Raw genomic sequence first — 18,056 nt, 5'->3', positions numbered from 1 at the left:
TGAGCAAAAGTAGAAATTCTACTTTCTTTCTTGTAATTTTGCATACAACATAGTGATGATGAGTTGCATTTAGACCAAGCAAGAAAGATACAAACAAAATCCCATTACTCCTCCCCCATGGTATTGGAAGATCAAAGCAAGGACCCAACATTATTCTTTCCTTCCAAGCAAACATGAATGAAGATTACTATTGAGGAATGTAATAAATGTTTCAAACACATGGTACCGTTTCTGAATGCTTCAACATCTAATCCTTGTACTTCATCTCAGACACCAAGAACCCAGGCATCTCGAATGCGGAAGAAAACTTCTCGACGTCAGCCTTCAGTTGTTCGATATCCTTGTTGTTCACCAGACCCTTGTTGAAGTCCTTCAACAGCTTCCCGTACTCCTTCTGGATGGTCAGAGTGATGGTCACAGCCCGATGGAGGAACTCTGCAATCTGCTCGAAGTCCTTCTCGACCAACCCTCTCGATGTCATGGCAGGAGCACCTGCAAAGATCAACTCATTGATCATCATAACCCAACTAGTTGGTCCATCTTGTTTGCATTTCACTAAACAATAAACGATATTTTGGATGTTTTCCAAATACCATTTCGAAAAGAGTGATACATAAGCACGAGAGTTCATACCAATTCGAACACCTCCAGGGGCCAATGCACTGCTGTCACCAAACACAGCATTCTTGTTCACGGTTATGTTGCATAAGTCGCACAGCTTCTCGACCTTGTTGCCTGCAACAGCAGCAACGATTGGTTTTACGTTTCACAATTCACATTTGCATCTATTGATAAGAGCATAAAAACATAAACATTCAGTCCTTCCACCTACCAGTCAATCCTAGAGGGCGAAGATCCCAAAGAACAAGATGGTTCTCGGTCCCTCCTGTGACAAGCTTGTAGCCTTTGCCCATCAAGTAGTTCCCGAGGGCAACTGCATTGGCCTTCACTTGCTTGGCATATGCCTTGAAACCGGGAGTCATGGCCTGTTTCAGAGCAACAGCCAAAGCCCCGATCTGGTGGTTGTGTGGCCCACCCTGGAGAGAAGGGAAAACGGCAAAATTGACCTTGTCTTCAAAATCATAAACTGCGTCTTCTGGCTGGCCTTTCTTGGGTGGCTTAGGACCCTTCCGGTAGAAGATCATGCCAGCCCTAGGCCCCCTCAAACTCTTGTGGGTAGTGGTCGTGACAATGTCGCAGTACTGAAAGGGATCTGCAGCTTCCTACAGGACCAAAAAGAAATGATAAATAAGACCATTGACGCTCTTACCTTAAAAATCAAGAAAGCAATACGAGAGACAAAGAAATACTATGACAATGCAGATACCGGCATTTTCATTAAAAAAAAAGTCCATTGAAATGGTCAGTCAACAATGAAATTCTGTTTTTTTTTTCCGGTAAGAAACAGTGAAATTCAGTAAAACAGTTTTTGCCGGCCAAGTATTTAACCCGTTAGTTCCCATTTAAAATAGAAACGATGTTTCTCAAAATAGAATTAAAAAATGAAGAATGCATATATATGCTCTCTCCTACATTCCACACTTACCCATGCCAGATCTACACATTACAAGAAGCCAGTTTCACCAAAACTCGGATTTCATGATATTGAAATATAGACTAAGATCTGCTTCTCAACAAATTAAGGGTTGTTCTCTTTGTGTTTCAATTTTGTGTTTTGAGTGTCTATTTTGAGATTGCTGAAAACACATTCTTTTTATCTGTAGTATTTTTCGCATTTTGAAAATTGAGTGTATTTGTGATGAAAATAACTAAAATGACTTTTTGTTGTTTTGAGTTTTTTTAAAAAAAAAAATCTTTGTTTTCGAAAATGCATTTTTTAAAATACGAAAGTGTACACATTTTCATTATTTTGGAAAACTGAAAACTGAAAAGATCCTGAAAACAGTAAAAAGAACACCGCGTTAGTATTTCATTGGCAAGTCTCATGAAACAAGAAAAACCTAGAGCCAGTATCCCAACATAATCAGACAAGAAAAAACAAATGCCCAATCTTTGCTAATATCCATCCATCTCCAAAAATTAGATCCAAAGCTAAGATTCTAACATAAACCCCGAATATGATAGATCCAGCCTTTCTAATGGAGAGTAACCCAACCTTGACTCAAAGTGAATTGCACCGGCTAAAGTCCTAGTACTAGAAACAAATTGAACTGATTCTCAACATTATAGATTGTAAGCCAAAACATATTTAGAAAATAAGATAAAGACACATGAAGACCCTGATCTTGAATTGTGAAATGCATAGCAGAAGGAAGGACACAAAACAAAACAAAAGCAAAATGAAAAACAGAACCCAGATCCAAAAACCGGTCATTTGATCTGATCTCAAGCCCTCTTCAAGCTGAAATCACATCAATCAAATTAAGAGAATGTCAAGCACAGAAACAGAGAACGACTATCACCTCGCTGAAAAAACCATACCAAAAGATCAGAACTGAACCCTTTTTGTGTTAAATTCCAAATCCAGATCTATGCAACTGAGATAAATGAGCCATACCAAATCATATTCAGAATCAAACTAAGAAGTCCAAAAAAGTTCATCCAGACAGATCTTTAAGCACGGGGGGAATTGGGAAATGCATATATACAGAATTGAGCTAAATCGAAGCTATCCACAAGAGAACAGCAAGAAACACAGACAAAAATCAATCAGAACTCCAAGAAATGTACCTGAGCAGCTACTAGACCACTGATATGAGCCATGTCGCAGAGCAACAAGGCCCCGACCTTGTCGGCTATTGATCGAAACCTGGCGTAATCCCAGTCCCGAGGATACGCGCTCCCCCCACATATGATCAATTTGGGCCTGAAATCCATGGCCTTCTCCTCCAACCTGTCGTAATCAATATAACCAGTGCTCGGATCCACCTTGTAGGGCAAGCTCTCAAAGTAAATCGAGGTGGCCGATATCTTCTTCCCGCCGGAAGTGTAATAGCCGTGCGTCAAATGGCCGCCCGAAGGCAGATCCAGGCCCATGATTCTGTCGTGGGGGTTGAGGAGGGCGGTGTAGGCTGCGAAATTGGCGGGGCTGCCGGAGTACGGCTGGACATTGACGCCCCACGAGGCAGGGTCGAGGTGGAACGCCTCGATGGCGCGGCGACGGCAGAGGTTCTCGATCTGGTCGATGAACTCGTTCCCCCCGTAGTAGCGGTTGCCAGGCATGCCCTCTGAGTACTTGTTGGTGAGGGCGCTGCCTAGAGCTTCGATGACGGCGAAGGAGGTGAAGTTCTCCGACGCGATGAGCTCGATCCCACGGCTCTGCCGCCACTTCTCCTTCTCGATGAGGTCGTGGATTTCTGGATCCACCGTCTCCAACGGAGTGTTGCCCCATGCATTCACCGCCTCCATCGTTGCAGAACAGAGAGAGAGAGAGAGAGAGAGAGAGAGAGATTAGAGGGAGAGAGGGAGAGGGAGAGAGGTGGCGGTGGAGAGCGGAGGAGTTGGAGATGATGAATGTTTAAAGGAACTCGGTGGGGTCAAATGACGGTTATACCCTCGAGATCTTTTAGCTCTTTTTTGTTTATTAAATTATTTATTTATTTTATGCTTGTTTTAAAATTTAAATTATTCTGATTTAGTTACTTGGTCCTACCACTCTGTCTGGTCTCCGGCCAGACGAGAGAACGAACTTGGTGGATCCATCCTTCTATATATATATATATTTTTTTTCTACTAATTAATTATGATTATTTATTACCAATAATTAAACTGATTATTTCACCCCATTTTATTTTTATTCTTGCTATCAATATTTGCTTCTATTCCTTTTGCACAACTCTTAGATTTGAGATTGTCTCCATAATTTTTGAGCCTAAACATTACCTCTTCTTATAAAGAAAAAAAAAGAATATAAAATCTCGTCTGTTAATAAATTCTTAAATATTTAAATTAGTCAATATACTTGAAAATAACACAATAATGATATAATTAAAAGCACAATTAATAATGTTTCTCACTCATTGAATATTATATTTTTACATAAGTGACTCGTATTGTGAGAGTACTCAAAATGAACTCACGTAATCAGTTGAGATGAGATTTGTTAAGTGGGCCAAAAAAAATTAATTATGGCCCTCCTATTTGGGTCGTGAATCCACGATTAATGGACTCGTAGGTAGGCAAAGCTCTTGTTGGGTCTTCTTTATCTCGATGTCTAATTTTTAGAATTAAGTCATTTTAAACTTTAAAACAACACCTATTATCAAGAAGCATTTATATACTTAGAAATATTTTGCAAGATTCTCTGGTCAAATATATATTTTTATCCTCTTAATCTCTTATATTTTATAAAAAAAAATACTAAACTTTTTATAATTTTAAATGTATCATTGAATTATCCAAATCAGTACATTTAAACATCTTTTAATTTATAATGCGTGTCAGGAACACACGCACGTTCTGGGTGATTGAGAAGGATATGAAGTAGGGAGGGAATGAAAAGCCTACCGTAGGGGCTTTTATACCTATCATTAAGATACATTTATATACTTGAAATGTTTTGCAAGATTCTTATCTTATTAAGGAAAGCCGATTAGGAATATACATTATTTTCAAATAAGTTATGTGACAAAATATAACACGTTAATATATATATGTTTTTATAAGTAATTGTTTTGAAGATCTCTTGTATGTGTATTTTTTATGTATCTACTTTGATCCACCTTTCATATTTTTTAAAAGGGCATGAATCGTGCCCCACAAACATAGTGCAGCGACAAAATGAGGAAAATGTTAACATGAGAGTTAGGAATTCGAATCTCACTAGCATCATGGAAAGACTGAGTACTATTGGGGAACAACGTGAAAAGGTTAAAATAATTAATACTAAAATGGTGCGAATATACTGAGAGTCAACTCTAAGTGTGTATAAACTGTATCTGCATCCGAATTTACCTATAAAGTATATTAGGGGGGAAGGTTATCAACTCTTGAGGATTAGTTGGGCGAAACTCAAACATCCCAAGATAATAAGAAAATAAGAGCTTGAATTGTGAATATATTTTGACACTCTAAGCTATAATCCTTAAGGAAGATATTTTCTTTAAATAGTTTTAGAATGTAATATTGATAGAGATCTCTTCTTAGGATTATTGACCTTGCACAGTCATCCGTCGTTTGTGCTTTCAATTTTGATCAATGAGGTAAATCGTAGATGAAAACTTTATTTCATCGTGCAAGACAATAAATCAAACTCATGATTTATTGGTGCGAATCTTAATTTATTATGGTCCAATCACTTGACCAGTGTTATTGATATTTATACATCTTATTCTTTTTTATTATTAAGAGAATTGTATATTTCTTTATTCTTTATCCACTTTAATTTTTTTACTCTTTTATTATGAGACTCGATGTATGTCCCAATTTAGAATTATAAATCACTTTTGATTGATTTTATGAAATTTTTATTTATAAAAAAAATACACACGTTATTTAAAAAAATCGCAACAAATATTAAAATAACATTTTGGAAATATAAAACCGAAATATGTTACAATTCCCGCTTTCTCTATGTAGACGCCGGCGCCGTTCGTCCGCTACCGTTTATTTTAAAATTAAAATAATAATAAAAAAATAGTAAGCAAGTAGTTGGCAGTCATAGTCTTATAAAGAAAATAGATAAACAATACTTTTGATTCTTCTTCTTTATATTTTTTAATTAATTAATTATTATATCTAAATTTATTTTACAGCAATTATTAAATTTTTAGTTTTGTTATAATTTGATCTCTCATGAAAAATTTTGTTAAAAAATTATAATGTGGCAATATAAAGTATACAAAATAAAAACTAAAAAAAATAAAAATAATTATTAGCGACCGCAATTGATAACCACCACTACAAACCAAGTTATGGAGAAACCATTCGTAAATCTTGAACCCTTAAATTTAAATTCTTAAATTGAATTATAAATCTTAAATTCAAATCATTAATTTAAAATAATATAGATGGTATATCGGAATTGAGTCTGTCTTTGTATATCTATCTATAATTTATGTATATTTATGGGATTAAGATTTAAATTTTGACCCGCTACCTAGTTGTTCAACTCACTTAGTGGGATGTGGCAAGTCGTAATTGATAAAGAAAGATAAATAAATCGAAAGTTGTGGCAATGGAAGACTCCCTGATTTCCCTTATAAAAAACAAAAGATCAAACCCTAAACCCTTATCCTCGAAACCTAAAAAATTCTAAACTAACATTGATGGTAAGTTGATTGCCCAGCTAAAAGCAAGTTGTACGTCGCTGGTTGGTTTGACCGATGTGCCCTCTATCATCATTCTTGGAGTTTGGTAAATGGCAAAAGGGTACATGCCATCCATGCTTTGCTGCTTTGTGGGTTGTTGGGGGCAATTGGGTCATTTCACAAGCGCACCAACCCCTTGAAATTGACCCTCATTTTGGGCAGCCTGATGTGGTTGCATCACACCCATAGACCCAAACAAGCCCTATCTTTGCCTCCACCAATAATAAATTAACACCATGTTTGGCAAGGTTGGGAATTGGATGACCAACCCCCTTCTCCTCAGTCCTTGCCCACATCACCCACCAACCCCCCAATGAGAATTCAATTCAAAGCCAAGTGTAGGATTTACTTCTCAATAAAGTATTCACAATTGCTTGCATGTTTGATAATTCAGCATTTGAATCTCACGCTTTGTTTATAAGTAATTTATATTTATCAAAGGAGTGAGGTCATGATGACAACATGGCTCAAACAATAGTCAAGGTAGATATATCTTATGGTGGCGGCTTTTATCAAAATGGCTTTAATTTACAATAAATTGTTAATTATATCTTATTTAAAAAGTATTTTTTGACACGTGATTAACATTTATTATATAATTAATTAAAATACATAATTATTTAAATATTATGTATGAATTTTAAACTCAAGATCTTTGAATACTCTTGTTACTAAGTTAAGATCACTCTCATCTCGAACTTTAAACTATTAATAAATAGTTAATTTTATATTTTATATTATTTTTTTTACTCCCAACAATAGAATTAGAAGATGAGAACAATAATATCACTAAATTAGACCTAATTTATAAATGTACAAAGATATGTGTAGATTTATCATTATAGATATTTAAATATATAGAAATATTCGTCAAACTTATATTTTTCTCATGCGCTTTTAATTTTTTTGTGTAATTATTTAAATTTTTTTGTTGTTTCAATTACATCATTATATTTATATTTTTAAGTCAATTTAATTCTTATACTTTAATATTTTTTTGTATGACAACTCGAACTTTTCGTTATTTCGATTACATCCATATACTTGTATTATTTAGTCAATTTAACCCTTATACTTTAATGTATAAAAAAAATTACACCTTAAAATATAAGGGTTAAATTAATTTGAAGATACATATATATGGATATAACCAAAATAACAAAAAATTTGAGATATCACAGAAAAAAGATTAAAATAAATGAGTTAAATTGATTTGAAAATATAAATACATGAATGTAATTAAAATAACGAAAATTTTGAAAAATCACGTGAAAAAATTGTGAAAATACATTGGCTAAAATATGGATTTGGCCTAGAAATGTTAGTTAAGACACTTAAAAATAACAATTAGTGTGATAATTTTATATTATCGTATTATGTATTTACATTAATTAGACACAAAATATAATATACAAACGACATTATTATAATCTTTTACTAATTGAGTGTACTCCCACAATGCAAATTCATCTAAAATTAAGGGATATGATTGACCAAAGCCCATTTGACTGTCTTCTGTCTCCCTGATGATCATGCAAGCAGCCTCATGCGTATTCAATGCAACACAATTCAATCAAGTTACGTTGTTTAAAACAAATGAATGTTACAAGTGACCGTTACTTGTGACATTGACTTGATTTTATTCGGTTAATCAAACTTATGTTTTGAATATAATCTGTTAATTACAATGCATGTGGTCTTGACGAGATAACATTCAAAAATAAAAAAAAGTAAAATTACCAAGTTATCCTTCAAAAGTAACGAATTTTGTTTGGCCGTAAGTTCTCGGAGTAATGAAAACATGTCACATGTCTTGATATTCAATTTAGATTTAAGAGAAAAATCAACAGATTCAACTTGTAAAAGATTCGATTTGCCATTATCTAAATTTGGTTTCATAAATTCTCCATAGTTAAATCCATAATTTTACACCAATACTTTTACATTTTTGTCATGTGATTACTCAAGCCTTTAATCATTTCAATTATACAATTGAATTTATATTTTCAAGTCAATTTAATTCTAATTTACTTTTAATCTCTGGAGATAGGTTAAGTGATTGACGGTATGATTTTCAAGATATGTTAAGGGTATATATTGAAATCTTGAACAATACAGTAGATATGGCTTAATTACACGAAGGGCTTGTTGAAGGTGCTGCTAGGCGAAACTCCCCGATTCCTATAATAATAATAAATAAATAAAACTCTATTTTAGTTTTAATTAGTATAACACTAATTAAATTTTACTTGTTTTTAAGCTTTTTATGGCTAACCCCAAACAGAACGCGTCCACCAGAACAGGGCGTCGGTGGGACTTAAACATCTGACGCCAGATCTCAGATCTCAAATCTCAAATCCTGACCGTCCATTCGCCACCCTGAAGCCTACTTATATCTCTGCCCCTCCATCTTCCTCCCTCGCCTGGCCGCATCTCCTCCCTTCCCTGCTTGCTTTCACAGTCGTCGGAGAGAGAGACACAAAGAGAGAGAGAGAGAGAGGAATGGCGTTGCTAGTAGAGAAAACAAGCACCGGCCGTGAGTACAAGGTGAAGGACATGTCTCAGGCCGACTTCGGGCGGCTCGAGATCGAGCTCGCAGAGGTGGAAATGCCTGGCCTCATGGCTTGCCGCACCGAGTTCGGGCCCTCCCAGCCCTTCAAGGGCGCCAAGATCACCGGATCGCTCCACATGACGATCCAGACCGCCGTCCTCATCGAGACTCTCACTGCACTTGGCGCCGAGGTCCGTTGGTGCTCCTGCAACATCTTCTCCACTCAGGATCACGCCGCCGCGGCGATCGCTCGTGACTCGGCCGCCGTGTTCGCCTGGAAGGGCGAGACTCTGCAGGAGTACTGGTGGTGCACCGAGCGCGCCCTAGATTGGGGCCCTGACGGTGGCCCCGATCTCATCGTCGATGATGGCGGCGACGCCACGCTGCTCATTCACGAGGGGGTGAAGGCCGAGGAGGAGTTCGAGAAGTCCGGGACGGTTCCAGACCCGAACTCGACCAGCAATCCCGAGTTTCAGATTGTTCTGACTTTGATCCGAGATGCATTGAAGACGGATCCGAAAAAGTATAGGAGGATGAAGGAGAGATTGGTTGGGGTTTCGGAGGAGACCACCACTGGTGTCAAGAGGCTTTACCAGATGCAGGCTAACGGCACCTTGCTCTTCCCTGCTATCAACGTCAATGACTCTGTCACCAAGAGCAAGGTATGTACTCGGATAGATCTTGTATATTTACGATTCAGATTTGATGTTTATACTGAATAATCTATTCCTGAAGTTTATTTATGTAGATGAAAAGATCTGAGTTCTAGGCTGTGATTAGAATGGATACCACCTGTTTGATTTTAGCCTGCTGTTTGTTCAGATCTGATTAAACTGCTTTGAGAATTACGTGCATTATGATAATACAATTGATTTCGTATCTGCTTCATCTTGGATTTGGATATGATCTTAAACCTGGGAAATATCTTTTTTGAATTATTATGTTCATTATGTGATGGTTGTGTGAGCTGATCTTAGTAGGTTTGAATCGCTCCAAGAACTGATTTTTTCATTTGCTATGGTGGACAGTTTGATAATTTGTACGGATGCCGCCATTCACTTCCCGATGGTCTGATGAGGGCCACCGATGTTATGATTGCCGGCAAGGTTGCAGTGGTCTGTGGTTATGGTGATGTGGGCAAGGGCTGTGCAGCTGCCTTGAAGCAAGCGGGAGCCCGAGTGATCGTGACCGAGATTGATCCAATCTGTGCTCTTCAGGCTCTCATGGAAGGCCTCCAAGTTCTAACTCTCGAAGATGTGGTCTCACAAGCCGATATCTTTGTCACCACCACTGGCAACAAGGATATCATCATGGTGGACCACATGAAAAAGATGAAGAACAACGCGATCGTCTGCAACATTGGTCACTTCGACAATGAGATCGACATGCTCGGGCTTGAGACCTTCCCTGGCGTGCAGAGAATCACAATCAAGCCCCAAACCGACCGGTGGGTTTTCCCCGATACCAAGACTGGCATCATTGTCTTGGCCGAGGGGCGTCTCATGAACTTGGGCTGCGCCACAGGGCACCCAAGCTTCGTGATGTCTTGCTCCTTCACAAACCAAGTCATTGCCCAGCTCGAGCTGTGGAATGAAAAGTCCTCCGGGAAGTATGAGAAGAAGGTTTATGTTTTGCCCAAGCACCTTGATGAGAAGGTTGCTGCCCTTCACCTTGGCAAGCTTGGAGCTAACCTCACCAAGCTCACCAAAGAACAGGCTGATTACATCAGTGTGCCCGTTGAGGGTCCTTACAAGCCTACTCATTACAGGTACTAAGGAAACAGAGAACACCATTCCAAAGCCAAGAAACATTTTACTTTCAAGATGATTTTTTCCCTCCCTTACTTTACAGTGGATGGAAGTTTCTCATTTTTTATTTGGTTTTCTTTTCTCTTTCTTTCTTCCTTTCTTTTTTGTCTCCTTTTGTGGATGGGTGGTTGGGAGGAAAGAACTAGCCTCTTCACTGTTGAAGAAGGCAAAATGGGTTTGAATAAAATCTTGAGCATTGGGCTGTGTGAGTTGTCTTATAGGTTCGCCTGCAGTTTAGACATGCTGCATTTGATTACTACTATTGAACTTCTTATAAAAATTGAAGAGGAAATGTGTTTGCCTCTTGTTTTTCTCCACGTGTTCTTATTATTGGGGCTTCTTCTTCCCTTTAGATGTCTATCCCCACTTCGTGCAATCCATTACTTAAATTATAATGAATTTAATCTTAAAAAGAGGTTGGTTATGGTAAGGTCTATAGCTAGAAAGGTGTTTTATACACCGTTCAATCACTACAACAATCCAACGATTTGATATTAATTAATTTCATAATTGCTTTTAATTTTTCAGGTCTGGGATAACCGTTGGTTGGTTGAAGTTGGTAAAGGGTGTTTGGGTAAATTCGTTACTACTTCAACAAACAATAGAATCATTTTAAATAATATCTTTGCATACTAAACAGAGTATAATATTATATACTTGTATCATTATTTTATTTTATTTATTATTTGAAAATGTCATAGTCAACCCACTCTACAAGAAAAAAATATGATCAAAGGATACAGAATAATTTTTGTGCAAATAATATTTAAGTTAGATATTAAAGATTTAAATATCGTATTAAAATTAGTATCAGAAATATAAAACTTGTTTAGATACATTAATATTATCATTTTTTTAAATAATATTTATTTTAATATTTTAAGATCTATTGAATTAAGAATTAATTTTTTTTATAAATAATGTTTAATTTTTTTCTTATAAAACTGTCAGAGAATGTTTTAGTGTTTATTTTATTTGTATTCTGTTCAAGTCTCCCTCCGATTAAAGAGAAATTTATGTGACCATTTATAGCCTCTAGACGGCAGAAACAGTCCCCTAGTATAAAAGACCTATTGGTCTCTCGATCTTTTGACCTAGAGATTTATGGTCTATGTTACACGAAAACACTTCATAAGACTCATTTCTTTATTTTTGAAATATTTTAAAAATATTTTTTATTTTCATTTTAGACCTTATTTATACTTATTTTTTTAGAAAAATGTCCGTTTCCATATTTCCGTTTTCGATAGAAAACGTTTCTGTTTTTGTTTCCGTGTAACATATTCTATGGTGGTCTCTCTTTTAGTCTTCGAGAAATTGTAAAAAACTCCTAACTTTTCGTTTTTCGAACTTGGCTTTCCCAATATTTTTTTTGTGAAAAGTTCAAAAATTATCTTAGATTTTTTTTTTTCAATTTTTTTGGATAGGCTTTTGTGCATGACCTATTACTCTCATTCATGTTATATCAATACTAATTTATCCTACAAAATAAGCGACCCATTAATGTTGTGCCAAGAATTGCCCCCCTATTAATGGAATAAGGGTTAAGCCTTGAAAGCTGGCCTGCGCAGTGCCCACCATTAGTAATTTTGACTTAAAAGTGTTACTTATAATGTGAAAATGTTAAGTCATTAGCTATTATTCATCACTTAAACCATTTGAAGACTTCTTATCATGCTTTTAGGTCTCTATGTAGTGTAAATTTGGTTTTTATATTTTTAGAGATTAAGTCACACTAACCATTATAATATACGTCATTAAATGACGGTTTTAAATTGGTCACTCTGGTTTCAAAATGATTAAATAAACAACTTTACTTTCATATCTAAAAATGGCATTAGTTATTATGGTAGAATGGTTTTAAATATAAAAATATAATAGTTTATTTGGTCATTTTCAATATAAAATAGCCAATTTGCTCCTAAACTAAAGTATAATAGTAGACTATTATGTAAAGGCGTGTCTCATAATAATTAATTTTAAATTTATATTTTTATTATTGCACTATCACCACATTTTTTTTAGTCACATAAATTTTTTATTATTTTGATTACACTTTTATATTTATATTTTTTAATTAATTTAATTCATCTACTTTAATTTTTTTTTCATACGCCAACTCAAACTTTTTATTATTTCGATTATACTCTTATACATATATTTTTTAGTCAATTTAATTTATGTACTTTGACGTGTAAAAAAAAATTAAATTAACTTATTTCACTTTATATTTTTTTTTACACATCAAAATATATATGTTAAATTGACTCTAAAAATATACTTATAAGAACATAATTAAAACAATAAAAAGTTAAAATTACTTAGAATTAGGGGTGTTCAAAAAAATTAGTGCACAGCAGAAACTGGCCAAACCAAACCAAATCGAACCGGTCGATTTTTTTTTTTTTTTTTTGCGGTCCAAAACGATTTGGTGGTTATACAAACCGCACGGTTTGCGGTTTGTATGGTTGGCCGCCCAAGAAAATATAAAAAAAAATATAAAAAATATATTATTATAAAAATCATCCCAACAGCCCCTACAATCCTTATTATTATAAAAATTATCTTATATTTTTATAATAATATATAACAAGTTTATAATAATATATAACTATTATAATTGACAACAGATTATAATAGTTTATAATAATATATAATTATTCTTTCTAATATTTTTATAATATATTATATGTTGTCAATAATTATTTTCAAATCGCGATAAATCGTACCAAACCAAACCGCAAATGCAGTACGGTTTGGTGTGGTTTGGTCGCACCCAAACCAGACCACGATTTGGTTTTATCAGAAAACCGCACTAGCGGTTTGGCTTGCTGAAAATGATTTAGACCGGCCAAACCGTACCGTGAACATCTCTACTTGGAATGACCGTCCTTGCGTGACCCCTAATGTCCGTGTCCTCGATTACGTTAAGAGAGATAAATTACAAATTGGACATTTAGCTCTTATGCAAAGTGATGATCGACCACTCGACTTATGCCATGAGAATTGGTAAACGGGTTCTTGAACTGATTTTCAGTGTAGGATTGGTAAATCGGTTGAAAATATGTATGTGATAGATTCTTGTTTAGATTTTTTTTTTTTAAATGTTCAGGACTAGTTGGACCTAACCGTACGGTCTTCAGTATGGGATTCTTACAAATCTCAGTCGCTGGCAGGTCCAGACTGAATAAGCACCCAAGGACTAGTAATAAGATCTCAAAAACTAGAAGCCAACACAGAATTCATAAACATGTGTTGAACACAGTTCTGGAAATCATGGCAGTATCAGAGGAGAGGAGAGGAGAAGGGAAGAAGAAGCAAAGCCATCAACAACAGGTAATAGACTTAGGGCACAAGAAGCTAGTGGTGCAAGTCATTCCATGGAATGTTTCTGCAGAATAGAAGTCGAAATTCGAAACAGGGCACTGCATCTTGAAAGAGAGAGACACCGATAAGCTGCTAAGCTCCAAAACTAAAAGCATGAATAAATCATAGCTACAGTTACAACATTCTCTCAAATTTCAGCAAAGATGGAATCAAGAAACGCATTCTAAGCAGGAACATTAGAAACGATACTAGGCAGGGGAAGAGAGACTAGTGAAAGGTACCCTCAAGAGGTGTCTGGTTTTGGTCCTTGGTTATGGTTAAATGAGGAAGAGCAACAGGGGTAAGGAAGGATGACATCTCTAGAGACGGCAATTCCAAACAGGGCACTGCATCTTGAAAGAGATAGACACCATAAGCTGCTAAGCTCCAAAACTAAAAGCTTGAATAAATCAGAACTGCAGTCACGACATTCTCTCAAATTTCAGCAAAGATGGAATCAAGAAACAAATTCTAAGCAGGAAAATGAGAAACGATACTCAGCAGAGAGATTAGTGAAAGGTACCCTCAAGAGGTGTTGGGTTTTGTTCCTTGGTTATGGTTAAATGAGGAAGAGCAACAAGGGTAAGGAAGGATGACATCTCTAGAGACAACAATTCGAAACAGGGCACTGCATCTTGAAAGAGGTAGGCACCGATAAGCTCCAAAACTAAAAGCTTGAAGAAATCATAACTACAGTTACAACATTCTCTCAAATTTCAGCAAAGATGGAATCAAGAAACACATTCTAAGCAGGAAAATGAGAAACGATACTTGGCAGGGGAAGAGAGACTAGTGAAAGGTACCCTCAGGTGTCAGGTTTTGCTCCTTGGTTATGGCTAAATGAGGAAGATCAACAAGGAAGGATGACATCTCTAGAGACAACAGCAATTGATATGTAAGCTACCGAAGGGATGAGAATTGAGATTTAGTGTGCTTCAGGGCTTTCAGATCCTGTAGCATCCATCCTTTGAAAACTCGAACTCAAACACCCTGTCTACCTTGTTACTCGCAGAATCGCAACCACACACCAACTTAATGATATACACAACTCATCCACGATTAAGTCAGTCTCGAATGGACAATGAGATCTAGACACGACCTAGAGTTGCACCGGGGATAATACTTCACGAAAGACTTGACTCATTGTGGCACTCATATGTTGCACCGGGGATAATACTTCACGAAAGACTTGACTCATTGTGGCACTCATATGGGAAGAAATAGAAAAGATCTAACACCAACAAGAACTTGATATCATTGTATGACATGATGCAAAGCCTCCAAGAATCACTTATGAACGCCTAAATCAAATGAGATCGTGTCAGAATCTTAGAAATGGAAACTTTGAACCAGTAATTCAGTCTTACATCACAAAACACAATAAACAAAGCATCATATTCATGTCTTTAGTCCCAGAACACAAGTCAACTCTTTCTTGATGGTTAGAATCAGTGCCACACAGTAATGGCAAGTAAAATAATATGCTTGAATTGCATATTCTTGGCCTGAAATTGCCTGCAACAACCTGTGAAGCTTTGGCAGGCGCTAATTTGTGAAATCTAAGAAACTATTTTTGATGGGGGGGGCATGGGAATTGTGGAGTTGTTAAGTTCCAATAGTAAATCAAACAATTGCAGAGTTGCAATTTAAGGGGGTTATTGTCCATATATTTAAGTTAGGGCAACCATACGTGAATAATGTACATAAGACCCAGAAACCCCAATCCACTGCCCTCAAAACCCAATTAAGCAACACATCAAATGATTCAGGTGCTTGAATAAAAACCCTTGATCATCCCCAAAAATCAAGATTGGATACATTTTCGCATCTAGCAATTGACCCATTACCCTTGAATATACAAACACATCTAGGAAGCCCCAAGAAAGCATCGTAAAAGCCAAAAAACAAGGCAATCTTGTTACCATTCCCACTAAGATCTGATATCACTAATGCTTCTGGCACAGTGTGTAATGGCATCACAGCCCCTGTTATATGGATTTGCTTGACCAGGAGGCTTGCAGTTGTAGTACGAAGCCCCTGGCCTTGAACATGGAACCAAATCCCTCTTCAGAGTCTCATAGCTTATATACTTCTTCTGCATCACCAGAACCCTCCTATTGCTCTCTGAATCCACCTGCAACTCCTCAGCCTCAACCCCACATTCCCCAATCTTTCCAGCACAAACCTTCCTCATCATTACATCCAATTCGCCGGTCTCCAGTGAATTGAGCCCTGAAACAGAAACCCCATTGCAGATTCCCAGGAAAATGGGCGAGAAAATCAGCAGGACGAAAAGAGTTTTCATGGTCTCAGCAGGGCTCTGTGAGATGTGCCTGGTTTTTATGGGCTCTGAAAAGTCAGACTTCTGTGTGTGTGTGTGTGTGTGTGTGTGGGAGAGAGAGAGAGAGGGAGATAGAGACACTGAGAAATGGGAAATTGGATTGTTTTGTGTGTTGGATGGGGCATTACGGAGGCAAGGTCACGGTCTCACCATCCTGGCCTACTACTCCATTGGATTGTTCTTGTGGTTGAATCATCATGAATGAGAATGACCCACCACCGCTCTTGGAATTTCTAACAAAAGTCCTTTTCAGGGATCAAAAATCTAGCAGGGTTGCTGCTCTGCTGCTTTTGCCTTTCTGTTCACGAGACCCTGATTAGACAGTGCTAAAACCCTTTTAGGCGCATGGCTTAGCTGCCTGCCTTGCACCCATTGGCACGGCTGTCGATAGAATATTTGAGGCTTTGATGGCTGCAAAAAATTCATATTGAAGGTAAGGCGTCTACTTGAAGTTATCGTGCTTGTGTGATTCCTGTTGCTCCTGTAATCAATTTTAGTAAAAAAAATAAATTTTAGGTAAAATTTTTATTTTATTATGCAAAAAAATGAATCGAACCTACGATCTATTAGTGTAAATTCTAACTTATCATGAATCAATCGCTTAATCTCTACCCTAGTAACTTATAAGGTATCTATTTGCTTATACAAGTAAAATATCTACCATGTTCAATGCTTTTATTTTATTAATTTTAATTTAAACATTATTTTAAGATGACACGTCATATTCAATGCGTTATTTGGACAAGTTAAATTATCATTTTCTTCCCTCATATTTTATAGATCTATGTGTTACAATATTTTTGACAATTTATGCCTAACCAACATTTTTTTTTTTTTTGAGTTTAACTATTTAATAATTGAGGGTTGACACTACCAATGTCAACTTTACATAATATAGTGATTGATTTGTAAGTATAATGTTAGCACTCTAAACTATTGTTTGAAGAGTAACAAGGTATCTTCGTTACAAATGATATCATTCGCTCAAATATACCATATCCAATGCTTAAGGAGATTCGTCGGCAGAAGTTTAGGAGTTTTTACTTTGATAGATATTTTTTATAGTCTTTATTTATTAGTTGTATATAAGGTATTTCTTTCAATTTGGAGAAGTGTTTTTTATTTACTAGTTTTGTCTAATCCTTTTCCAGTTTTCATTGTGAGGCTCCAAGTATGCCTTAGCCTAAAATTGTAAACATTTTTTTGTTTTTACAATGAAATTCTTATTTATAAAAAAAAAATAAACTTATTGGTAAATTCTTATAAGTTGGCGTCAATTCTTATGATTAATTTTAACTTTTTCAACGTTTCAATGACTCATATCACATATAACACATAAAAATAGATAGCATTCTATCATTCTCCTTACAATAATACATATTAAGCATATTCTTGCTTTAGTATGCTTTTATCACTATAAGATTCACTTCTTAATTTGATGTACATCTTAAACTTTATAATTCTTAGATATTATTTCAACATCTAACAACTATGACTCCCACACAAACTAAACCATTAAATTCTTTGATTTGATACCTTTCATTTACTCTTACTCTTATAAATGCACTAGGCCACTCTCTTTTATTCCCATGGCTCTCTTTTAGGAATTATTGTAACTTTTTTCTTTTACATTTAAATGAGAAATACAAAGGATGATAGTACAAGACGAAATGGGACGAGATAGAAAAAAAAAAATTAGTATGTTTTAGTAAGACTTTCAT

General features: G+C 35.9%; 3 protein-coding genes across 3 annotated transcripts; 1 reads left to right on the top strand and 2 right to left on the bottom strand.

Annotated features, from left to right (window-relative positions):
• LOC127811836 (serine hydroxymethyltransferase 4) lies at positions 1-3,466 on the bottom strand. Its single transcript, XM_052352021.1, has 4 exons — positions 2,692-3,466; positions 833-1,223; positions 634-735; positions 1-492 (listed from the first exon to the last, which is right to left on the bottom strand). The coding sequence occupies exons 1-4, from the start codon at positions 3,367-3,369 to the stop codon at positions 248-250; spliced, it is 1,416 nt and encodes a 471-aa protein (XP_052207981.1). The 5' UTR covers positions 3,370-3,466; the 3' UTR covers positions 1-247.
• A 5,208-nt stretch (positions 3,467-8,674) lies between these two features.
• Positions 8,675-10,939, top strand: LOC127811744 (adenosylhomocysteinase). Its single transcript, XM_052351898.1, has 2 exons — positions 8,675-9,482; positions 9,849-10,939. Exons 1-2 carry the CDS (start codon positions 8,772-8,774, stop codon positions 10,593-10,595), a joined length of 1,458 nt encoding a protein of 485 aa, XP_052207858.1. The 5' UTR covers positions 8,675-8,771; the 3' UTR covers positions 10,596-10,939.
• A 4,799-nt stretch (positions 10,940-15,738) lies between these two features.
• On the bottom strand, positions 15,739-16,580 carry LOC127811040 (rapid alkalinization factor). The gene has a single exon (XM_052350724.1). It carries the CDS (start codon positions 16,297-16,299, stop codon positions 15,925-15,927), a length of 375 nt encoding a protein of 124 aa, XP_052206684.1. The 5' UTR covers positions 16,300-16,580; the 3' UTR covers positions 15,739-15,924.
• Positions 16,581-18,056: the final 1,476 nt, after the last annotated feature.

This window comes from Diospyros lotus, chromosome 10 (assembly GCF_014633365.1).
Source record: "Diospyros lotus cultivar Yz01 chromosome 10, ASM1463336v1, whole genome shotgun sequence".
NCBI lineage: Eukaryota > Viridiplantae > Streptophyta > Magnoliopsida > Ericales > Ebenaceae > Diospyros > Diospyros lotus.
This window is presented reverse-complemented; position numbering and strand designations above follow the sequence as displayed.

Excerpts from the sequence above, each read along its gene's own strand:
- LOC127811836 (XM_052352021.1), bottom strand. The coding sequence starts at position 3,369 with ATGGAGGCGGTGAATGCATGGGGCAACACTCCGTTGGAGACGGTGGAT. Across the intron at positions 736-832 it reads TCGCCCTCTAGGATTGACTG|GCAACAAGGTCGAGAAGCTG; the intron begins GTAGGTGGAAGG and ends CTGCTGTTGCAG. Across the intron at positions 493-633 it reads CCCTGGAGGTGTTCGAATTG|GTGCTCCTGCCATGACATCG; the intron begins GTATGAACTCTC and ends TGATCTTTGCAG.
- LOC127811744 (XM_052351898.1), top strand. The coding sequence starts at position 8,772 with ATGGCGTTGCTAGTAGAGAAAACAAGCACCGGCCGTGAGTACAAGGTG. Across the intron at positions 9,483-9,848 it reads ACTCTGTCACCAAGAGCAAG|TTTGATAATTTGTACGGATG; the intron begins GTATGTACTCGG and ends TATGGTGGACAG.
- LOC127811040 (XM_052350724.1), bottom strand. The coding sequence starts at position 16,299 with ATGAAAACTCTTTTCGTCCTGCTGATTTTCTCGCCCATTTTCCTGGGA.